Consider the following 25411-nt stretch of genomic DNA (forward strand, 5'->3'; position numbering starts at 1 on the left):
ACACTTGAGGATAAATTGATTAGATGTTTCATGGCATTTCAGGACTGTGTTTGTGTTTCTCAGTCACTGTAGCCAGCCTCTAGGATGGCTGGATATAGTGTCCCAAGTCTACCTGCATTTTATTCAATCGCAGTGTTATGTCATGGGGTGAAAATGAGCAAGGACAGAACAAAATTACATAAGGCAATGGGTCAGTAAGAATAATAAATGTGAGACCGTGGGTCAAGAAATAAGAGATGAGTCAACTGGTTACCAGCACAGAAGAAATATTTTCCCTCTATAGAAATAGGAGGTGAGAAGAACAAGGGTACTTTTTTTTCTGCAGAAACTTAGTGCTTTAGGGAAGGTAGATGGTTGTGGTATGAGCCAGCAGTGAAGTAGCATCATTAATACTGAAGTTATTGATCCTCACGATCAGCAGTGCTAGTGTTGGCTGCAGTGCTGCACCAGTGCAGTGTTTCCAACAGCCAGGTTAAGATAGCATGGCGTATAGAAAGACCTCAGTAGTAGTTCCTGTTGTGCTGTTCTCTCCTACACCTCAGTAGTGGATGTGCCTCTTTTTCTGCCTACACACAGAAATTTGTCTTGTGCTCTTTCACGCTTCTTTGCTCTTGCTAATAAAAGCTTTTCATCAGGATGCCGTCATGTGCAGCAGGATCAGTGAATGCACTAAAGAGTGGTAGTGGATAGAAGTACTTGTGTGGGGCATCATGTGCGGAGTTAAGAGTGAGAAGAGTACAAAAAATTATTTCTGTAAAGGTTTTCTGGGTGTGTTTGTAGCAGGGGTTAATAACTGCAAGCTAATAATTAAATGTATTTTTAAAAATTTTTACTGTACATAAAAAAACAGGGAGGATTTTAGTGAGTCATTGAGATAATGTGTGAATGAAAATAGAATGAGTAAGTCTGAAGAGAATGCTGTTACTGTATTCCTCAACAAAACCTTATAGGCATTGTGGTCGTGGTAGCCATAGTGTAAAAAACTAAAGAATTATATCAGTGGACTTCCCTAAATACCATTCTCCTTTCCCACACAAGATGGTTGCACAATGCCAAAAAAAGAATTACAATAATTTTGTGTTATAATGAAAGTACAGAATTTTAAAAGAAACTTTAATTATATTGTTTACAAAATAAAGTCTTTGTCTAAAAAGAACTGTTATAGTAATTCTTTTTGTATGTATGAAATCCAAACTACAGAAGATGTCTTAGGTGCTACTTAATAACTTGTGGAATTTATTTGACTCAAGTATTGATGTGGTAAAAAGACAGAGAAAGAAGATGATTGGTATTATAGAAATTAAAGTATATGAAACAAGACACCATCTTCATTTTGACCAGGACAAGGGATTAGACTCATGCTTGAACTGGATAGTGTACATACCAACAGGGAGCAGGTGCTCCTTCTCACTTGACTGAGCTGCTCGTGTCACCACTTGATAATCCCCCAAGTTTCAAGGGGGCTGGAAGTGTGTGGGCTAATGGCAATGCCATAATTTAAAATTCCCTTATTAACTCTACTTGTTTTATTTTTTTTTTCTCACATTAAAAGAGAAGATAGTGAAACTGGGTTTAGCGATATTTCACAAAACATGTCATGGTCTTATACTTTTAGGTGTAATTATTTTTTATGTTATTTGGCTGAATCCAGCAAAACCTGTAAACCGTATGGCACAGAACACATTGGACCTAGTACTCTCCAAGTACACACAATTAACCATTGGGAATAGTAACAACTTTTCTTTCAAGTGCTTCAACTTCTGTGAATAAAATTGGCTGTAACTTCTTGAAATGTCTTTTGTTTGATGTGATGCTGTAGTTCATTTACCACTACTGCAGATCAAGCTAGATTTCTGAGACTGGCATGTCATGCATCTCTCTTCCATCACTGTACTTCAGTGCTTGCTTAGTCTTACTTACCCACTAGCACAGCTTTAGGTTTCTTCATAAACACCAGTAATAGTTAATTTTCACTCTATGAGTTTGATTTTTCTGCTGTACCCACAAACTTGAATGTCATTTATCACTAGTTTAATATAGAAAGAACAACGTGATGCCACCTTCATATCTTTGCTGCTTGTATTTCCTTATCCCAAAATGTTACATTGTTTTAAGATCCTCAGTCATGCCTGTTTTCAGAGTGCTTGGATTTAGTGCAGTCTATCATTCACGAAGAGAAACCTCATTTTCTTTTTAAACCTTTTTCAATATCAGTAGTTTATACTGATGTATCAGTGACTCAACATTTCATGAACATTTCAGTTTGACTTTAACTTGGTTTAAATCAGCTCAATTCTGATTTGGGTAAGAATAAGGAACAAAACAGTTTTCAAAAGAAGTAATGATGTCATGATGAGGAAAATAGATTGTTCCATTGGTTTGGGAATAAGGTTTTCTCAATATTTAGTGGAATTGAGGGAAAAAATGCATAAAGTGGGTAAACGTACAGTGGTAGTCTCCCCAGCATACACATCAGCACTAGCACATTGTATTTTGGGTAGCCCAAGCTGAAGGCTGAGTCACCATCTTTGGAGCCTAAAGATAGGCTTTCTGTGCCATCAGTTCACTCTTTGTGTCTATGTAGCATGTCTTTCTCAACAGTTTTATAGTAAAGTCAATGAGATAATTTATATAAATAATTTATGTGACTTTGTATAATCAATATTAGTTGAAGTACTTAAAATGGCAAAGCCCAGTCCCTAAAACATGTGACTTTCTAACATGTAAAGAAAAAAATGGCATAGTTTGGGACTAGTAAACTCTTCATGAAAGCACAGAACTGTTACAAGGTGGAGAGGAATAGCTAATCTGTGCACTACGATGTGTATTTTCTTGTTTTGGTAGTATTGAAGAAGGGTAAAAGGGTTTTTTTCTTTAAGTTTTTATTTATTTTGGAACGGAGGTCATTCTTCTAAAGGTCACAACATGCAAATAAAAATAAGAAGTTGAGTCTGAAATTTAGAATTAATCTATGGAAGAATTTAGAGTGATTTTCTTTCAATGAATTGCTAACAACTGCACAGTAATGTTTATGGAGGTTCTTTTTTTTTATTCTTGGTTCCTTCGTTTGTTTACTTGAACAAAAGCAGAATTTTAAAATAGGATTCTGAAAGCAGAAGAGGTGATTAATTTCTCCAAGACATAGAGAGTGTAGGTTATTTTCTTTAAGAAGGGCTGTAAAAACAATTGAAGCCTTCAAAGCTCTCATTTTTTTTTTCTGAACTCAATAATTAAAAGCTCTTCTGAATGTAAATTATAGTTCTGCATGCAGTATTAAGAACAAAAGTAATGTGAACTTCCACTACAGAAGTGTGTGAATATTGTTTTCCCATGAAACTTTCAGCCTGCAGTTTTCAGAGGAAAAAAGAGAATACCACAGTATTTTTATCATGGCACTAATCAAACAATGAACTGACTCCTTCATCATATTAGAACATCTAAAGTACTGGTTTTGCATGTTTGTCTGAAGAGATTAAACAAACTGCTAGTCTTTTGTACATGGGAAAACTGCAACCAAGGCATAAACTTGGAAGGAAAATATTTGGAGGTCTTCCCAGGATGCACTGAAGAAACAAGATGGAAAGTAAGCAAAACAATAAATTAAATTCTAAGCCCCTGAATTTAATGGAAAAGCTGCCACTAAGTTTAGCTAAGTATTGATACTACTGGGAAAGGCATAGTGTAATTGTCATTATACTCCATGGACAGTGAGCTGCTTTGATGTCAGTGTCAAAAAGTTACACAGAATTTTTGATAGTTCAGGGGATGACAAAGTGAGGAGTACCTTCTTGTGCAAAGCAAAAAGTAAGTAATTTGGAATCACCATCTTGGAAAAGATGCTGCTCAAGGAGAAGTAATATAATTTTAAAGGTTCTGGCTGGCACAAGGAACAGAGAATAGAGAACAATAAGCCATACTCATATCAAAAGAAAATGGGCACAAAATAAATCAACAAGAGGCAGACTTAAAAAGAGAGTGCTTCATAAAATTTAAACAATAAGGTACTCTTAACATAGGACGATTTGAATGCCAAGTATGCATATGTTAAAATTTAATAGAGAAATTCATGGATGAGAGGTCTGTCAAGCAGTATTAAGCACTAGTACAGAGACGCAGCCTCCAGCTCAGAAGGCTCCTAAGCAGGGGAGTGCCAGAACAGACAGGATTTGCAAGGGGAGATTTTTAAGCTTTCCCTGTTTTCCAAAGGGTTTGCTGTTGGCACTAAAAGGTCAATACAAGAAGCCATACAGTCTTTCAATCATTTCACTTATCTCTCAGATAGTTCAGCTCAGTATGCCTGTTCTAGGACATCAGCAAAGGCTGGGGTTTATCAATTTGATGGAGTTAGATGGTAATCTTCATGATAAAGGTGAATTTCTTCTGGCTCAGAAGACTGATTCAAAGCCATCTACATTATTTAAACCCAACATATGGACTGCATAAAGAATCCTGGGCATCAAGGGCTGTCTAGCAGCACAGAAGAGGTTATTTGTATAATGAATAGTACAAAAGGTGAGCCTCCTCTCTCAAAATAGGCCTCAAGCCCATACCCAGAAGCACAAGAAGTTGCCTGTTATTTCAAAACCAGGGGAAAAGTAGGCTTAATGCTTCCATGTGTAAAGAGGCAGTTGATGAATCTAATTTTCTCAGTTCAAGAAACAGACTGATAAACTGGAGTGGGTTCAGAGGAGGGTCACCAGGGTGTTGGACTGTGCAGTACTTGTTTTGTGTGGAGAGGGGAGGAAGCTGGGCTTGTTCAACCCACAGAAGAGATGGCTGTGGGACCCAAACAGCAGGGTAGCAGAGTGGCTGGCCAGACAATGGAGTCAGATGGGCACAGTAGGAGAAGTGACAGTGGACATACATTAAAACAGGAGGATCTTACTGAATATGTGGAAAGAAAAAAGTAAGGATAATTAACCACTGGAGCAAATAGCCCAGATAGGATTTGCAACATCTGTTCTTGAAGGTTTATAAAATTTGACTGATAAAACCTTGAGCAAGCTTGTCTGGATTCATTGTGACCCTGTTTTGAGTGTGAACCTCAAGCAACCTCACGCTCAAAACAGAGCCGAGAGTCATTTCCAACCTGAACACGTCAGTGATTAATGCCACTGACATCAACTGTATTTAGATAGAAGATATTTTGGAGAATGCAAAGGAAATCATTATTCTCAGCACTTGCACCAGGAATTGGATAGTAGGGCAGTAGTACAAAGCAATATCCTAGAGAGGAAGAGTGGCATGAGATTACAGCTGCTGACTGTGAAGATTTATCATTAATACCTCTTTAATCAGTAGTGGCATAGCATTAGTTACCTCAGTAGTTTTGACTTCACAGAAGAGCAAATCATTCCAGTTTTTGCCATTTCTGTCCTATCTAAAATGCATGCTCTGTAATGATGTGGATCATTTATCTATTAGTTTTCAGTGAATATGGATGCAAACAAACATGCTCTGTACATGCCTGTAACCTGAGACAAAAACTTTAAGCAGATGGAGTCAAAATAACTGATTCTGGCACTGGAACAGGTTTCCTAGAGAGGTTGTGGATGTCACAATGCTGGCAGTGTTCAAGACCAGGTTGGGTGAAGCTTTGAGCAAGCTGGTCTAGTGCAAGGTGTCCGTGGCAGGATGATGGAGCGAGATGACCTTTAATGTCCCTTCACACCCAAAGCATTCTATCATTCTAAACCAGCTCTGCAGAGACAGGCATGTGTATGTACATAGTGAGGAGCAATCTCAGAGTCTTGATTTAATATTGAAAGTTCTGGCTTATAAATGTTTATTCTACAAGACCCAAAGGAATGCTAGGGCTTCAAGCTACTACTAAGACTTAATGTTCCCTGTACCTCATAAAGGAAGCAGCAGAGATGGATGCATTTTACAGCAATATTTTTTCTTCTATGTTTTTGGCAAGGATCTAATTTAAGGTACTCTTCCTGTTCCATTATTTCCTGCAGGCAAACTCCTTTCCTCTTTGGGTTGCAGTCGAGTAATCATTGAAGGATATAAGGGAAACAGATGATATTAACAGAGGAATAGTGAGATCGAAACTACAATTTTTAAATTGTTGATTCAAATAAAAGTTTTTCAATCCATTTATAGTCACGAACCACTGCGATTTCAGTGCAAGGATGCCGTTCAGGGGGCAGAAGCCTGGCTTGGGAGCCGGGGCATCTTCCGCTCTCGCCCAGCAGAGGGAGCCCGCGGTGCAGCTCTGCGGAGCCGCTCCCGCGCCGGAGCTGTGCCAGAGCCCCCGGCTGCCGAACCCCGCAAGCTTTACTTGCACAAATTTCCCATTTCCGCAGAAGTCTTAGCACAGCAAGAGCTTCGGGAGTTGGTGTGTAATATATGAATTATTTATCTTTTTAAAGATAAGTATATATCAGTTTTAAATCCAATTTTCCAAAACTAAAATGGATTGATGGATTGTTCCAAATCTTGGGTTTTTTTTTTTTTTTTTTTTGGTTTTTTTTTTTTTTTTTTTTTTTGTTAAGCTCTGTCATTATTGATGGCACCATTGCTTTCCAAAGCATTCAAGCCTATGATACAGTGCCATCATAAAAATTTCCCCTTCTGTGGAGATGCACAGCTAGAGTTTACCTGAATTCTGCTATTTCTTCACTATATATTCAAGAAAGAATTATTTTCTATTAATGTAGGACTAACTTATCTAAAACATTCTTTCCAATATTTGCAACCACAGCATTTCCATTCTGAACTCTCATGAACTTGGTAATTCAATAACAGAAAGTCATAATAAATATCATCCTGATAATCTTTTCACCTTCATCTTCCAGTCTCTGTTGGTCTCTTATTTGTTACATGACAGGAATTTGTTACATGACAATCCTGTATCTCTTCTACATATTGACAGATCTCAGTGACTGTTCTCTTTCCCTTATTTCAGCAACTATTTTGTTTTGTCACAGAAGTGCTCAGTTAATTTGCCAGATTCTGTCCCTGGTTTTTGGCACAAAAATGAAGTGATACAGATAGTATTTTTCAGTGCAAAATACTAGAAATGTACTTTTTTTTTTTTTTGTAAAATGATGCATGGCAAATATTCACTTAAATGATTATGTGCTTGTATTTATTTTGTGTGTATATTTGCTTTGATGTTAAAAACCTTTCCACTTCTGTTTTTCTCTGGGTTATTATTTGCTTTCTTATAGTCACCAAATTAAACAAGTTTACCAGAAATTTTGCTCTATTTAAGGTAACTGTTTGCTACAACATCTCCAAAGTTTTAACCAAAAGAACCACGCGCAGAGGCTGTATTTTCTGTAGAAACCAAGGACATCAAAATGTCCCACAAAGCATGTTTTTAGTCACTCCAAGAAGACAAACCCTGGTGGGAATCTGGTATGAAGTAGAGTTGAAAATACGTACCCAGATGTGTTGGTAGCCAAATTTTTTTACCATCATTTTGTTGCTAACATTTTCCTGGTTTTTCCATGTTGGCTGCATAAAAGATGTAGAGCAAGTACAGTCTTCAAAAAAGACACACTTTGCTTTCTGTGACAGCGTACTTGCTATTCCGGGAGGGTATTTTTTGGCATAGGACTGATCTCTGATTAGCACAGAAAAGGCCTCAGGACACCTAATAGCAGCCTACACACAGGACAAGGTCATTGAGAAAAATGAATCTGAGTGCTTCGAAAGTACACGACGGGAAGATGCCAGCTGGGCACAAGTGGAAACAAGAGAGTTCCAACTGGATATGAAGAGAAATCTCTTCACCATGAGGACAGTCACAGAGAGGAGCAGGATGTCTGCAGAGATGCAGCCTCCCTCCTTGGAGGCTTTCAAGTCCTGACTTGCTTCACTACCTGCTGCTGATTACTACTTTTGTAGCACTTCACACCAGTACTCTTACACTGGTAAAGTCATTCTGTAGATATTGCTTAAACTTCTCCCTGCCTTACCTGGTGTAATCAGTTAATTTTTGGTTTGGTTGTTACAGTAGGTATCAGTTCAACTTTGCCATGTTTGTGCACAGTCTCCATTGTGTCTCCGTTGTATAATTTTACCTATGATATTACAATATAAATGTCATTAGCAGGTATATATGTTTTGTCCTGTTTTCTACAACGATGTGACTTTTACTTGTTGGTCTTTCATAAATTAGTTCATTTGTATTTTTGTGCTCTTTTAAACTCAGAGTGTGATATTTTCTAGCATTCTACACGTTGATTTTCCAATGTGTAAGTATTTGTATTATGACTGTTAATATATTTACCATCATTTTTGCTCATGTGTGGTTTCATGTTGATCACCTTTGAAGTCCTAGCCATTGCAGATGTAATCAGGTTTTATTCCTTTTGGGTTTTACTTGTGTTGATTATTGGCATCATTCAAACAAATGATACACTACACCAATGTGTTGAAAACATAATCACTTTCTTAAACACACCTGACATCCAAAGGATAGCTTTCTAAATTAATCTAAAGCATTCATTTTTGTTGTTACTAGCTATTTTCTACTCAAAAAAGAGATTACTGAGATTATTCATGTCTGCCACTGAAATTGGACTGGTTTGATAAGCAAACCAGGCCTGCAAGAAAGGTCTCAGTGCACATTTTTGTATGAGAGAAAGCAGCTCTGAATGATAGTAGCACACTATTCTACTTGATAGTAGTGACTAACCAAATATTTCTGAAAAATAAGCAGTTACAAGTTAGATGAGGCATTGCTAAGCAACTTCAAAATTTGTTTCAATCCTACTTTTCCCATTCCAGTTTTCCAGTTGTCAGAAATAATGTTCTCACATGTACTTAGAACATTCCCTTAAAATCTGGAGATTGCTCAGCTGGCTTGCTGCAAAACTATCACATTACTGTGAGATAAACATCATTAAATTGAGTGCAAGGCTTTGCTTTTCTCGGCTAGAAAACATTGTGAACAACTTGCTGTTGACGTGAAAATGATTGAGTAGGAAATAATGGTGCATCCATTTTTGTAGGGTGATTAAGATTGCCCAGGAAAAAGGTGATACAGTGAACTCAAATATAAGGTTTTGTTTGTGGGAGCAAATACTGCAGGGGTAACCTTACTGAGCAGCATACAGCATTTTGGAAAGTTGAAACTTTTTAAGGGAGGTAACAATAGCTTCACTCACACTGGGATGGCTTTAAAAAAGTTGGGATTTAACAGAAAGAAATGCTAAGTAGCAGTAATGTAGCTGCATTACTGCTTTATATGGTATTGATTGTGTAACTCTGCCATTGTGTTAGCTTCCACTCTCCAAGCATTCTGCTTGCTAATTGATGTCAATGAGCAGGAATGGTTCCAAAAAAAGACTCAAACCAACCAAACAAAAAACCCACCTACCACAAAACCACAGTGCTTTGTAGCAAAAAAACAGATTAAATAAAACAAAAGCTCGTCAATCCATCTTTGTTATTCAGAAAGTGTTGAGAAAGGCCTAAATTTTTACATAGAAAAAAGACTTCTGATACTATAAGACTATCTAACAGATAAAGACATATCATAATCCAAGCAAGCAGCCTCTTTCTGGTATATTTATTTCTTACTTGTGCTTTCTCTGAGGATGACAGGAAGCATTGGTCATACTTTCTGTTCAGAGTGAAATCCTGGCTTCACTGCGGTCTCCAACACTCCTAACTCACAGCAATAGCTGCTAAGGGGAGGTCACAGAAAGCAGGTGTGACATTCTGGCCCAAATTAAGTTTATGCCAAAGCATACACTGACTTTGTAAATGCAAAATTTCACTCTAAGTAAAAAAATCTACCAAACTTCCCATGGTCAGCAGAAAAACAGAGATGTTTTACTTGCACTGACTTTCTAGTTCTCTTTTTCTCATTCTTTCCTGTGAGATCCTGGAGTGGAGCTATACAGCAGTGGCATCCTGCAAGTAGCACAGGAGAGAACAACCATGAGCTAAATAAGCAAATCTCACAGCAGAAGGCAAGGTCATTAATGGAACTGGGATCATTCCTGTGGGAGAAAGCTTATTTCAGGAAAAACAGTAAGAAAAGGAATGACAAAAATTTATTTCTAGATAAGGATTTTTTAATATGTTTAAAAGTGTTTCTGTTTTTAAATGAACCTTGCTAATATTTTTTCAGTGTTATTTAAGCAGAAATTAAGTTGATGAAGCTATTTTCAGGGGGTTTCTCATTGTGCTATTCTAATGAAGGGTATTTCTTCTATTTTCATTTTTCCTGACTTGTGGTGTTCTTGTTCTTAATGCTGATAGGTTTTCTATAAGTCATTGTCAAATGCACTTCTCAACTGTCAAAGTTATGAAGACATTTTAATACATATTTTAACTTCAGAGAAAAGCTGAAATATGGGGGAAGATGGGGAAACTATGGCTCCCCATAATTATGGCATCATTATGGATTAAATATTTCTTAAGGCATCAAAAGCATACCCCTTGGCTACATCAGAAAAGTGAAATCCAATCCTTAATTGAGTCTTATTTATCAGGGGTTTTTTGTCCAGGCCCACTTACACATCTGGAATGAACCATACAATGATGCTTCACTCTTGTCTCCATTTACTGATAAACAGAAAAACTTACAGGACTCTAAAATTGAAAACATCTTTAAAAAGAACTGCCTTGCATAGTATTCTGTGCTGAAAGAGGTTGAATGAATCTGATTGCATCAAGATTAGCATGTGTTTCATTAACAAAGAAATGAAAAGGAATCTATCCCAACCCATTTGGCTACCCTATACCAAAAGATACTCTAGTATCTCAATTTTCACTTCTGTTTCTTTCTTTTTCTCTTATGGCCTCTGCTCCTGACTCTCATACTGGTACGTAATTCAGAATAGGAAATCACAAATTATTTGATGTTTTATATTTTAGATATGTTGGTTTATATAGGTGAGCAGCTATAGCCTCCCATGTGCTAAATGCATCCTGCCTCTTGCCCCTTTTCCTTGTAAGGTTTTCCTTGCCTCATCTCTCCAGTCTGGAGACAGCTGTCATCATGCAGGTAAGGCAGACAACTGGGGAGTTTGATGGGACAGTTTTTTAAGTCAAAGTGATGGCAATGACATAGAAGTATTTAAGACTTCTGAATTAACTTCTGACATGAGAAATTATAGTAAGATAGGGATCTGAGCAGTTATGACTACCTCTCAGTACTGCCTGGATCTAAAATGCAAGTGGAGAATGCTCTTTTACAAATTTTAATGTTTATCTTTGATAAAATCACAGGAGTGGAAGACCTCCACTGAAAAGACTACTTAAATTTTTATAATCTCCTAGATAATAAAGTTAGATTATATTTAAAAAGGATATGCACACCTTTGCTATAGGCCAAGGTAAGTTTGTGTTAATTAAACTCTTGAGGTGACCTGCTCTGAAAGTAAATGGAAGGCCTTTATGTAGATGTAACTGAAAATTCTTATTTAATCACATCTTCTGCAGGCAATGCTTGTGGAATATTCATTTAAGTCCTCTGTACATAGAATTTGACTCAGTTTATTAGTATCAGTCCAATTTACTTTGTGAACAATTTACATAATTATAAAAATGTGTTGCAGTCCTGTAGCTCATTTTTGTAGTTAAGTTTCAGCTATAAAAAGAGTATAAATATTTCTAAGTACATAAGACCTTATCTAAAGATATCTAAAAGCTGTGCTGGTCATAAAATTTATTTAAACTGCTCGAAAGTCCTATAAAGTCCTTTATATTCTATAAAAACTGTAATCACACCCAGATTCAGTTCAGAAACTAAGGTGTCATGTTGAATTTAAGAACACTGTCACTCTAAAATCAAGCAAGACACTTATAAAGAACAGTTAACCGCAAATTTGTATTTTCCAAGAGAAATTCCACCTTTAGTTATGACATCTCAGGTGCCTCACATGACTTGCATTCAGGTTTCAGCTCACTTGCTGTTTGCTTACGCATGTAGACAGAAGCATTGCTCACTTCTACAATTCCCTTGGCCTGAACTCGTAATGCTTAAAGCTGGATTTAAACTTGTGATTAACTACTTTTGATTTATTAACTCTGTGGTCTTTGCACCACAGGAACACAAAAAATCAAGTGAACGTGTGTGTAATCCTTTGTCTTGCTGTAATTTAGAAGTGTGCTTGGACATAGACAGCTTCTTTCTTTGTGCACTGGTAACACTTCTCCAGAGGTTTGCTGTGATGTACCTCAGGCAGACATGGGATACACTCAGACTCCCACCGATTTAAGTAGTAAAGCTCAGTACTAGGAAGGACTCTAAAGGAGGCTTGCCAGATTTGTCAGGCTAGTCTAATTTGGCAGTCAAACCCAGGTTCTGATTGCAAGAAGTAATTCTGTGGGAATGATAAACCCTGTGTAAGAACAAATGTATGCCTTGTGTTTGGTTATGTCTTCTTAAAGGCCTTCTGTGGTTATTGTTTCTTAGTTTTTGTTTGATTTGGTTTTTTTTCACCCTCCTGCCAACCGGCTTAGTGTGTTCTGTTTTAACCTATTTTTTTTTCTCATTTTATTCTCCAGGCGTCAAATCATCTGTTGAACTAAGCTTTGAAGTTCCCTAAAGACCAGTGAAGTATCTGTAACATATTAACAGTTCCTTAAAGAAGTAACCTCTATTCTAAGTCCTGGGAAATGGAACCACATTGAAATAGGAGAGACAAGCTCAATTTCACTGATGAATATTTGAATAACTCAGTCCTAGAACAGTTTGTGAGTTCTTATTTTTTAACAAACCTGACCTTTTAGTTTTAACACATGAACCAGAATTACTTCTTGACGTATAAGTTTGAAAGCATGTCAAGCTATGATTTTTCATGCTAAAAAAAATATTGGACAAACACAATTTTATTACAAAAAAAAAGTTGTTTCTTTGTGAAAAGTGTCTTCCCTTTGTAGAAGACCAGAAGATAAACAGCTGATGTATATGTCTCATGCACTGATAGGAGTGGAGCCAACCACCAACCAAGAATTGTTGGAAATAATACACTGTGAGAAAGAACAAGATGTGGCTGGAGAAAATGTAGGGGGGGCTGGGGAGGGGGCACATATGGAAGTGAGGCAGAACTTTTCTGGGAAAAATGTCCTTGTTTTGGCTCCTAGAGATACATACAGTGGGTACAGCACTAGCACTGAAATGAGGCAAAGAAGCTGGCATGGACTGTAAAGGAGGATCAAAACCACCCAAGATCCCTGAAGCCCTCCAACCCATTTCCAAAAAGGTTCTAGAAGAATGATTTGCACATGCTAATGGACTTACTTAGAAAGAAAGAAACTTAACTCTAGGGCTAAAAGGACAAAAAAAAGTATCTCCACGAACTCTTGGCACATCAGCTGGATCAACACTGGAGCCAGGACTGGTGACCGACCCTCCCTTCCTCCTCTCCTCCCTCCCTCCCTCCCTCCCTCCCTCCCTCCCTCCCTCCCTCCCTCCCTCCCTCCCTCTCCTTCCCTCCTCTCCTTATTTCCTTCCTTCTTCTCCTTCCTTCCCCTCCTTCTTCTCCTTCCTATCATGTGCTTACCCTAAGTCAGGATGTGAAAATGTTTGTCATATAAAAATACAACCTCACTAAACAGTTGCAGGATGCCAGTCTAAGCTGTTTGAACATAGCTGGTTCCAACATTAATAATTGGTTCTAACACAATTAGTCAGTGGCTAATTGGCAAGATTAAGTACATAGTTTACTAACAAGATTTATCTGGATTCCACTTACCAGGAAAGGGAAGAAACCAAAGCAGTTTTTAGCAACTCCAGGCTTCATTAAAATGGCATGTTCATGCTAAATCACTTGGCCTTGCCCCAAAATTAATTTTCTCCATTGTGTACAAACCAGTTTTGACATGCCAAAAAGAAACAATTTAGAGATTGAGGCAAATGGTACTCTTGATACAATACATGGCTACATTTGTTTTAAGAACCTTCCATTTATTTAAATAGAGGCCTTTCTAGGAGGTAGCACTGGAATTTGCATTCCTAATAAACAGGAAAATGTATTTGAATCGCAGTGCATAAACACACAAATAGTCATGCAAACATGCTCTGATAGGTTCTCCCTTTGGACTGTCATCTTCTATTAGTGCTGAAATCCTCAGCTACCAAAAATACATAAATACACAGGGTGATACAGGATGTTGACTTGCAATGTGTATAGGTCAGTAGGCTGGTTTAGAGGGCACGTGACAGCCAGATCTTTTTTTCTCTTTTTACATGTACTTCAGTCTTCTAGCTGCAGTCTTTTAGACACTATTGAATTAATGGCTCTTTTACATCAGAAACCATAACTAGATAGCTCTAGGCTTACACATCAAGCTTACATAAATCTACAAAACTACTTTCTTAAAAGTATAATGGTTAAACCCTGAGAATATTACTCCTAGATGAGAGGCAAATAAAGTACATGAATGCAGAGATAGGGATTAAATATGCACTTATTATGACTTTTTAGATTATTGTGCCTATTTATTCAGCAATAAATGTAAATAAAATACTTGTCATTTTAATATTTCATTTTTATGTTGCATGACAGCACTGAAACAGCATAATAGTAAATAGCTCTGCATGAACTCAGAATCCTGGATGGGTGAATATAATTGTAGCTACTATGTTGATAAAACTGATGGTCACTATGTATCAGTTAATGTGGCATATGCAAATTTAAAGAACTTACTTTCTGAAAATTTGAAACTCTTTATAACTGGACCTAAAAAATAGATTATTTATTATAGTAGTATTCCATTTTTAAATACTATTTGGGCAAATTAGCCAGCTAGAATGGACACAACAGTAGGAGACACCAGCTAATACTGAGACTTGAGAACTCTTAGACAAATTTGTTGCAATTTAAAATCTCTACTTCATCTTGCTGAAGTTAAAAGGAAACAGGCACAGAGTATTCTCTGAGCTGAAATAATGCTGCCCATTAAGCCTGCAGGTCTTATACATCCTAGTCTATTTGCAGAATCTTAAACTTTGCTGATACCTTTTTTTTTGCTCTTCACATCCCTTTTCCTAATATTTGCATTATATAAATTTTAAATTAACACATTTTGCTGATTTATAGATGCTTTCAGACAGTGTGTAGGATTTTACCATATTCATATAGAAATATTGGGCAAACACCCATACTTACAAGCAAAGCTGACTAAAACTTGGCTATGACCTTTTCATTATGTATAATGACTTTTAAAGATGAATGGATACTTCAATCTAAAATAAGGCAGAAGATGTGCTTTGACTTGCTTTAGAAAATTGCCTTTAAGCTCTTCTCTTCCTTAATCAGCTGTTTGACCATTACTTTTTTCTTGTGCAATACAAAAGCCACCAAAATACATGTCTTTTCTGGGGCAGATTCCATATGAAGGCAAGAAGAGGAAGAAGAACTGTGGTGAACATTATTTTTTTTGTTTTATTGTGTGTCTTTGGTTCGTGAAACAATAGAACTTGTTGCAAGCTGTTTAGGGAGGGTATGGCTATATGTGTGTGTGTGTATGTATACATATATATACATATATATATATATATATCTCCACACGAAGGAAAAGGAAAGTGTGCCTTTCACAAGATAAGGAACATTTTCATGCTATTAATCTTAGCATTGTTTCTCTAAGCCTGGACTGATGTTTTACTGACTTTTATAAATCCAGAACTAATTCAGGTTTGAATAACTTTGCTTTTGAATCTTTGAACACTTTAAAGAGTAGTAGATACTACCTTTCTCAGTATATACTGAGAAATGTATTTTTCTGGAATAATTATGAATACTGTCCAAAGCACGTGATACAGCTTTTGGCATGTTTGCAACTGGTAAATATAAACAACATAGCATGACATTGATTTATTTACTTTGAAAGGTGTATGTTTTGAATTGAAATGCCACTATTAAAAATATGAAACATATTAGGACCAGATAACACAAAACATTGTGAATGATTATTCTTTTTTGAGATTGGGTTTATCAGTAGTATCAGGAATTCAAGATAAAGGATGTACCTTTCTTTCTTTTTTCTTTTTTCTTTTTTTTTTGGTTGCTGTACCATTATATTAACAACCAATTTGTTATTTTAGGACACACTGTAAAGTGTCAAAGAGTAGAGAAAATGCCTGAGCTAAGACAACAAATACCACAAAACTATAATGTATTCTGTCTGTATTTTTTGGAGTTATTTCTCGGCCCATCTACTGAAAAATCTGAGAGCTGCTTACATATGCAGTAGAAGAAGTAGCAGTTGGGTTTTTTCCTTTTTGTCTCCAATAGCAGAAACGAAGTGACATCCAGCTTTTCTGTTGGCTTTGCTGCTTAGGAGTCCTTAGTATGTGTGCACATGCATATAAATAATTCCCTTTTTATGTAGTTTCTGCCAAAGTGCCCTCATTTGAGTGACATTTTTGCTCAATTTACATCAATGTTAAAATTTCCATTAACTTCCCCAGGGCTGGGATTCCACCTGTTTCGTCTAAGTTCACCATAGTTCAGTCTCATGTGTTTAATAGCATTTATATTTTAATTGCTTCAGTGGAATGCAGTTGTCGTGACCGGGAAATCTTGCAGAGGGCAGAAAGGATCATCTGGCAAGGAACAATGCCACATAAGGGCTTACTCAACAGAAGAGAAACACTGAGCACTACATTCAGCAAGAAATTGCGTGGTAAGGGGCATTTCAAATTAATCTCCTTTTACAAAACTTTTTTCAAGTAGGATACTGCTGCTTTTAAAGGCTTTTGACCAAGTTTACAGCTTCATTCCTGCATACATGTTGTTGTAAGCAACAGTTTAAAACGTGGGTCCTAACGAGATGGAGACAAATCTGTTAACACTGCAGAGAGCGAATTATGCAACTTGGCTGGTTTGGGTATCTAATCATGACAAAAAAAGAAACAAAGGGTGAAAGTGAGTGTTAGAAATAAAGAAAAGTTTTCTACAAAAAAAATTTACTGCTTTAGCCCCCCGATTCTCTCACCTTTTCCCTCTGCATATTGCCTGCAACTGCAGTTGTAGTGAAAGCTGTTCAGTGGAGCGGTTTTGCCTTGGCACAGGAGATGGAACGTTCTCTGCATGTCTGTGCTAAGTATGGCTTCAAACTTAAATTTCTCTACTTTCTGCTTCTTGGTGTATTTTCCTTGACTCTTTCCTGGATCCAGGTCTAATTCTGTCTTCTGTGTGCTTTAGCTAAACTCTGAGATAGCTGGAAAAATGTGTTGCTGCAAAGACAAGATGGGATATCATCCATTGGCTGCTGCTGCTTCAGTTTATCCGTTTTTCCAGTACTTCCCGGATTTAAAGCAGATAAGACAATGTATAAATGTTTTCTCTGGAGTGCATCAGTAACAGCAGGTGAGGAAGTGTTTGGGATTTCTAAGCTCTTACTGGGAACAACAGATGTGTCACCAGTTATGGCTTTGCTTCCTATATTATGAGAGGCAGAGAGAAACCATTTTTTGGAGGTCGTGACAGACGTTTTTAAACAGGAAAGTTTTTCTTTTTCCCAATTTTCATGTCACTAGTCATTCAAACTGTTTTTAATAATGTGAACAGTGTTGTCCATAAATACATATGATGGCAGTCCCTAATGTGGTGCTCCTCAACTAGTATAAATCCCTGTAATTCCTTTGATTTATGTGAACTGGAATAATCCTGTTTAGTTGAAGATCTGGCCCAGAGTACAGGAAGTGTATGTGTTAGGGAAGGTTGTAGCAGTTTCTAATTCTTCTGCTTACTGCTTTCATGCAGATGTGAAGTGGCTTTTAATGTTGACATGGTCCAAATAAGGTATTTAGTTTTCTATTTGTAGTGTCAGTATTTTGCAAGGGAAGCAACATCCTTGCTTCACAGGAAATGAAGTCCGTATTTGGGTCTGGACCTTAAAGCATTACTGAAATTTTAAGAGGCAGAAATATTTCTTTAAAGGATAAACTGATTGTATGTGCAAACTCTTATGCAATTAAAATGCTTAGCTAATTCAGAGCTTATATTTGATTGAAATTAATGAGACTGTTTGTATTCAAGTAAAGTGGATGAATCCAGGTATTTAGGATGTGTAAAATAAAGTAAAAAAATAGAATTTTGTAGCTTGAAAGAGCAATGAGAAATGCAGCTCTTCTCCAATTAAAAAAAAAAAGAAAAAAAAAGATTATTCCTTTTATTATGGGCAGAGCTTTTACAAAGGGTCTTTCAACTGAGGATCTCACAACCCTGAAACACAGAATTATGGCTCAACATTGAGGCCTTTATCAAATGAACAGTCTGAAGGAGAGTAAGAATGCTCCAATGATCTGTCAGCTGTGGGATTGGGCTCTTGCACCTCACCCTGAGAGGAAAGACAGCTTTACTTTCTGTAATTTTCAGATTGAGCAAGCAAGAAGTGTGACTTGCCTAAAGTTACACCACAAGCCTGTGGCAAAGCTGTGGAATAAAACACCCCAGCAGATGTGTACATAAGCTGCAATTTCATCTTTCTCTCGTGATTCTAAGTTGGGAAGAACAACAACTGTTTTGAAATTCAAACCAGGAAGATAATCATGTCTTTCCATGTGATTTGTTGGTTATACTGGCTAGTTATCTTGATTGAAATGAGGAAACACTGAGGAAACAAAATCTGCTGAGTGGGTGGGAGGATTTTGGGTATGGGGGCTGGGGGTAGAAGAAAGTTTACCCTATATATTTTCTGATCTGAAGACAAATTGGCTAAATTTATGTTAAGCTGATAAATTTTCATATGACCACTCTCCTTTTTTTCTCCCATCAGAATAATTCAACTACAAAAAGGTAAAATATGTCTTGGATATAAATAAATATATAAATAATATACATAAGCCCTTCTCTCTGTCTTCTGTATATCTGTTTCTAGTTGTTTTAGTTCTCTCTGTCCTATCTGGTTCACATCTTTAAAGTGCAATACGGAAAACTGCCACAAGCACACTTGGAGAACCTGACAAAAGTGCAGTTTGGCAAATTCAGCTAGGAGCCAGTGGCAGTGCTCAGTCTCACCATTTCATCACAGACAGATGATATTACAAGTGCAAAACCATTCAGGTTTGTAAATGATAGATTTTAAAAGGCAAAACAAATTTCTGTAATTCACTGTGCATTACAGCATCAGTGCCATAAATAGGTGTACTCTCTTGGTTGCTTGCATGGCTGATTTTTAAATTTATGGTGAAGTATATAAAATTAAAATATGCTTACACTTAAAAGATAAAAGCTAGTTTCTGCCAGTGTAATAATGTACATAATTGGTTCTTCACAGCTAGAAACCAGATACTCTTTCATTCATGCATTCATACCATGGCTGTCTAATGTATGAAACTGTTGAGAGCGTGCTTTTAGAGAGGTAGGGGGAAGGAGAAAAAACCCCAAACATTTCTTACATTGTTACCTGACTTGGGATGCACACATATAATTATGTAAAATCTGTGTCTGGGTGGCTGTTTGTTCTTTCTTGCAGAGTATTCTGCGCTCACTGAGTGGGAGGGTCACGCTGTGAGACTAATAAGGACAGAGCTGCATCCCCCTCTACCACTCTTTGGAGACTCACTCTAGCAACTCCTCGGCACTACAGCAGCTCTGTACAGGCATTTTCAGTGCTTCTGGAGGACGCACCAATAGAAAAATTAAAGGTAAGCCACTCACTAGCTGTAGTCATTTATCTAAATATCTTACATGTGCACACTCACACACGCTACACTATTCCTGGCTTGTTTTGAGGTGTTTTTGTTCAAGGGTTTTTGGTTTTGATTTCCGAAATTGTCATTTAAGTTTATCGTTGCTAATATTAACTATGTCTTATATAAACATGATGTATACCGTAAGTTTTTAACGTAGTGCAATCAGCCTGTGCTATAGTATTCTGCTCATGATTGTTTAAATACATTGTATATGCCAGTGTGCGACGATAGGTGTATGCTAAGATATGCAAATAAAAACAGCCCTGCTAAATGAGCAGTAATTTACAAAACTGATGAAACTCTTGCGAATTGCCACTGCGCTAATTGTGCATATATTTACATTTAAAAACCTACCTTGTAACTACCCGCGTGCCGGGTGGCCTGCGCGCAGCTGGAGGGAGCGCTGGTGAGCGAGGCAGTGCCCTGCGGGGAGGGGGCACCGCGCCGCTCTCGGGCACAGCCGGGGATGCCGCGGCCGCGGCCCGGCCCGACGGGGCCGATCGCCGCCCTCACCTGCTGGCCCGGCGCAGGTGCGGCCGCAGCGCCCGCGGCTCCGGCGCTGCCCCGCTCGCAGCGCCGCCGGCCCGGGCGGGCTCCCGGCCCCGCTCCGCCCCGGGGCTGCGGAGGAGGCGGCGGGCGCCTGCCCCTCGCTGCTCCCCGGGCTCCCGGCGCCGCTGGCAGGGGCCGGGGAGACGGGGCGGGCGCGGCGGAGGGAGCCCGGGGCGGGGGCCGGAGAGCGGCTCCGGCAGCGGGGCGGGGGGGCTGCCCGCCTGCCTTCCCGCCCCGAGTGTGGAACCCTCCCTCGGGAAACGCGGCTCGATCCGCGGGAAACGAGGCTGCCGGCGCTGCCGGGTTAGAGCCCGTGCTGCCGAGGGCTCGCTGGCTGCGGGGGAGCCCCGTAGGCTCCGGTGCGCCGGGGGTGCGAGGGAGCGGAGCCTCCTGGAGCAGCCGGCCGCAGAGGACCCGAGCCCGGAGGTGCGGCGGCAGCGAGGGGGTGGCGGTGTTGGTGATCAGAGCCCTCCAGAAAACCAGCCCTCCGGAGCGGCAGCTCTGCTGAATTCCCTATGCCTGCTTGTAAAGCAGGTGCAGGAAATTGAATGATAATTTATTTGAACATCTACTCGCTTTGCTGCTGGTGGGAAGGCTAGAAAACTTAATCATTATGTAGTTGCTGTCACTACATGACAGAATAGCTTTGATAATAAATAAGGTGCCTTGTGAAAATAATTATAAAAATTGCATCTTAGATATGTGTTTTCCTTTTCTTACAGAATATGTGATTAGAAAAATATTAGATATTTTCTGTGCTTCATTAAATTGATGTGTATTTATACATGTCAGTTGGCTTAGAAAGAAGCTTTTGTCCTCTAATGTCAGTACCAGTGTGTGTTGTTGAAGCCTGTACTTTTGTGAGATTTAAACTAGAAATTCAATATAGGCTACTCTAGCCACTTTGCAAGGTGGAGAAATACTGCATTTTGGTTTCTTTTGTGGTTGAACTCAATTGCGTGTTGCTCTTGTTCCATTTGAGGACTACTTCAAGAGTCAGTGTAAGTATTGTGACACCAAACAGTTTAGCTACTATACTGAATATTGAAAAATAATTTGTGGAGAAATATGAAACAAAATCAGTAATTACTAATGAAATGAACATTCAGTGCATTTACAATTAATATCTCCAAGTTAGTGTTTCTAAGGTGTTACTTCTGCATTTATTAATAAAGAACTAAAAAGGAGTATATTTATCATTTATTTCCAAAGTGGCATAAATCTTTTTTGTAGCTCCTTAAACAGATAGATTATATACTTCTATATGACTAGAAACTTCCTCTTCACAGTTAAGAAGTTTTTGTTTGTAGTATTCTGACAAGGTGAGAAGAATAAGATGAGGTTGTTCTGAATATGTTTATTTTTTGTTTCAGATTTGTAGCTGTTTGTTCACATGTGTCCGGGGGGAGATGAAGTACATTGGATCCTGCATAGCTTGGCTTTGTATGGCAATCTTCCTCCTTCCTGTTTCTACTTCTGTGGCTGTCAGTGACCAGACAGGTACTTCCATTTTTCTTGCCCATCACAGACCAAAGGCGTAAATCTCAGTACCGAAAATTTTTTTAGCAAATAACGAGAGCACATAGAAAATAAACAATATGAACAGATAAAATTATACAAATTTTGTTTTTCTGTTTTTTGAAATGAACTAATTTTGAAGCAGTTCCAGAGCAGCCTTTCTGCTTCCTGTGCTTGGAAGATTCATGTTTGGAGGTAATTGTAGTTCCTAGGAGTTTTGTACTTTTCTTTTCCTAACATACAAAACAAGATTATAAATCAGAGTTTGCAAAACTTCTGTGAACAAAATTATGTGGCTTTATTAGAGCAAATTAGTTATCACATTGACCTAAACAATCTAATGCTCTTGTTAACTGCACCTATACTTAATCCCTAAACTGGGTCATATGTTTCACACAGAGTGAAAAAACCCCTTTTTCCTAAGAAGATGGGGAAAAGAAATAAAAATACATTGTTTAACTCAAAAGCTGTTACCTGTCTTCTGCAAATTTTCTCATATTTCTCTGTTTTCCTTTTTCTCTTACTTTCCATGTTATCTAGTGTTCTCACTTAAACTCTACATTAACTCTCCAGAATGTGGTAAATTCTGTCTTAAAGACAGATCACATGTGCTTGTCAAATATGGAACATCAGTTTTCTAGAAATGTTCAGCCTCACCAAGTACTTCCACTTATTATAATTTTCCTACAGTTATTAGCAAGGAGAACATATTTATTGCTATTTAAATTGAGTTGGTTTTTTTCTCAAAAATAAAATTAAGTCTTAGTAATGTTGTTCCTTTCCAGAAATCTTATGAAAGATAATGGAAATTACACACACACACAACAGCTTTGAATCTCAATAACTAATTTGTAACTCAGGAGCAAGAAATTTAAAAGTCCATGACTAGGAAAATAATCCTTTTACTACCCCTGTAAAATATAAGCAGTAATAATGAATAAATAATAAGTGTAATGTGTGGGCTCTGAGAGAATAATAATGCATTGTGAAGAGCCTGAATTTAAGTCAAAGTCTTTTCCCCTTATATTTTTAGGGCAGTGAGGCTAAGTGCTCTGCTGATGAATTATTCTTAACCCCTCTGAGAGAGCAAGCCTACATCATAGCTGTGAAATCATTCTGTCTGAAAGAAGAAAAATAGGTTTTATTCTGTCATTGCTAGGTAGTGGGTTGCAGAAGGGAAGTTTTTTCTGTGCTAAAATGGTGTGAGTATAGAAGGTTCCCTAGCAGTATAGATTGAAAAATGTTAAAATTCCAGTGTGTTCTCTCTTTTTTTTTCCTCCTAATGAAATGATGCCTTTGTAAAAGTTGGGCCAGCCACAGAAGATGTGGCAGATACACTGAACTGAGAATAAACAGTGTATCTGAACTGTGCATTACATTCTGTTAGAAGTTTGTAGCTAAGCAGCCAATGGTGAAGCCTGATTGCCACAAATAGATCAAATATGGGTCCAATTGAACAGCTAGGAAGAAAAGGAGAGGTTGAACCTCTCCTGTGATAACTGAGGGTGTGCACGTGAAAGAGGCTTCTTCAGTTTGTGGAGGTACAGGCAGATGGTGAGGAATAACAAGCCGATAGCTGCCAGCTTGAGCAGCTCTGCCAACAGCAGGTGTGTGAGTTAAGCCCAGAGATAAACTCCAGTTGATAAGAGGAAAGAGACTCTACTAGAGTTTGTAGGGATGGTTATTGTTGAGAAAAGAAATGCAAGTTATAGACCAGAAAGCAGGAGTTGGGAAGAATGGACCCAGGAGCAGAGCAGCGGTAAAAGTGGTTCAGATCGTTCTGCCAACCTTTTGTTACTCTGCTCTGTTCAGCTGGACCGAGTCCTCTGCGTGGCAAAGTTGTCTTGTCCCAGTTTTACAATTTGTATGCAGACGAATTTGTTATAAATTTGAAATCTGCTTTCTTCATGGAGAGAGTAATATCTAAAGGTTTGGGGTTTTTTTTTCCTATCTTGTATTTAATTGTTCTTTCTTGGGCCTTTGTTCCCTCCCACGTACAAGTTCTGTTTAAATCAGTGTCTGTCCTTCAATATCTGCCTAGATGATCTTTTTTGTTTTCTTCCTTCAACAACATATGCATAGCATTTATTTCTCTGGGCTAACATGGAAGCTTTTCCAGCAAAACACATTTAGGTAGGATCTGAGATTGTTATATTTACATCTTGAAATTTCTCACCTGATCTACGTGAATCTAAAGGAATGGCTTCAAATACATGGAAAAATGTAGATTAGAATTAATTTGAGCGTGGTGAGAAAAAGAAGTGTGTTAGGGGGAGGATTGACTTGTGTGCATATGTAGGGAAGAACTTTCTGAGCAGCCAGGCTGAATATACTTTGTGACTTACTCATTGGACCAGTATTGCAATAAATAAATACCAGAATTGAAAGAAGAGTCAGAGGCTGAGAGAGTGTGCTGGATCTTCTTGGAGCAGTCCTCCTTAGGCTCTGAAGGTGCCAGTAAGCATTAGATTCACATAGAGGATTTTCAGTTCTCATGTTTTAATATGCTTGGCGTTCATTAGAAGAAAGCACTTGCTTCTCATGATGGGGTATAACAAATCTGAGGGGAGGGAGTTCAGGAGTTTTCCACAGGCATATTTTTATCTGACTGCAAGCATACTTTCTTCATGTTGTCAACTTATTATTATTGGGAATATTTAGGGTTTGAGTGTGGACGTTAGCTCTTTCCATAGTGACACATGAAGTTTTAATTTGATCATTCCTGACAGCTTCATATTAAGAATATTACCATTCTGTCTCATTCCCAGATCATTGCTTCTTTTTCAGCCTTCTTTTACAATTAGAGTTTTTTAAAGCCATTTGCTAATCCATGAAAAATGTAGTATAAACAAAGTGCTGGGACTATTAGGCATGGTGAATTTTCCTTGTCTTTTGACATGGAATGTGTTGTGAAAAGTATTGGCTATGGATCATGATTTCAGATAGGCACTTTAGCCCAAATACAGTGAGTGATTTCAAGTATGCAAATCAGTTCAGCTTTTTGGTCTTAATATTTAGTACAGCTAGATACTTCTCCAAATCAATATAAAGACCCTACAGTATCTCTCATATACAATGTCTTCATATTCCTGATATTCCAATCAGACCTGGCCTTGAATGTTTCCAGGGATGGGCCATCTACCACCTCTCTGGGCAACCTATTCCAGTGTTTCACTGCCATTATTGTAAAGTCTAGTCTAAATCTAACTTCTTTTATTTAAAACCATTACCCCTTGTCCTGCCACAGCAGCTCCTGATAGCAAGTCTGTGCCCATCTTTCTTACAGACTCACTGGCTAGAAGGCTAGAGTAAGGTCCTCCTGGAGCCTTCTCTTCTCCAGGCTGAAAACCTTAATTCTCAGGAGAGATGCTCCAGCTCTCTGATGGTTTTTGTGGCCTTCCTTTGCACCTGTTCTAACAGGTCCACGTCTTTCTCATGCTAGGGCGCTGAAGTTGGATGCAGTAGTCAGAGTGGGGGGTTTTTCATGAGAGCTGATGGGCAGAATCACTTCTCATGATCTGCTAGCCATGCTTCTTTAGATGTTGCCCAGGATATGACTGGCTTTCTGGGATGTGAGCACACATTGTCAGCTGATCTCCAGCTTTTCATCCGTCAGTATTCTCAAAGCCTTCTTGTCAGGGCTGCTCTCAATTCCTTCAACCCCCAGCCTGTTTTGTTACTGAGCGTTGTCCTGACCCAGATGCAGCATCTCACAAGGTTGTTGAA

At 38.2% G+C, this 25411-nt stretch overlaps 1 protein-coding gene and 1 long non-coding RNA gene across 12 annotated transcripts in view; one reads left to right on the top strand and one right to left on the bottom strand.

The window, feature by feature from the left end:
- Window positions 1–13428: 13428 nt before the first annotated feature.
- LOC135296243 (uncharacterized) lies at window positions 13429–20119 on the bottom strand. The gene is made up of 3 exons (XR_010358312.1): window positions 19973–20119; window positions 16915–17155; window positions 13429–16810 (listed from the first exon to the last, which is right to left on the bottom strand). It is a non-coding gene; the product is annotated as an uncharacterized LOC135296243 (long non-coding RNA).
- COL19A1 (collagen type XIX alpha 1 chain) overlaps window positions 19408–25411 on the top strand; it is a 179456-nt gene continuing 173452 nt past the window's right edge. For 5 of the 11 annotated variants that reach the window (XM_064412323.1, XM_064412330.1, XM_064412329.1 and 2 more), the window contains exons 1-2: window positions 19408–19570; window positions 21541–21667. In XM_064412323.1, the coding sequence (XP_064268393.1) occupies window positions 21577–21667 (91 nt within the window). In that variant the 5' untranslated portion in view covers window positions 19408–19570; window positions 21541–21576. Of the gene's footprint in view, window positions 19571–19923; window positions 20025–20077; window positions 20149–20206; window positions 20702–21540; window positions 21668–25411 lie in introns of those variants that run through there. The other 6 variants (XM_064412328.1, XM_064412333.1, XM_064412325.1 and 3 more) reach the window with 6 other exon arrangements.

The sequence above is a fragment of the Passer domesticus genome, chromosome 3, assembly GCF_036417665.1.
Source record: "Passer domesticus isolate bPasDom1 chromosome 3, bPasDom1.hap1, whole genome shotgun sequence".
Classification (NCBI taxonomy): Eukaryota; Metazoa; Chordata; class Aves; order Passeriformes; family Passeridae; genus Passer; species Passer domesticus.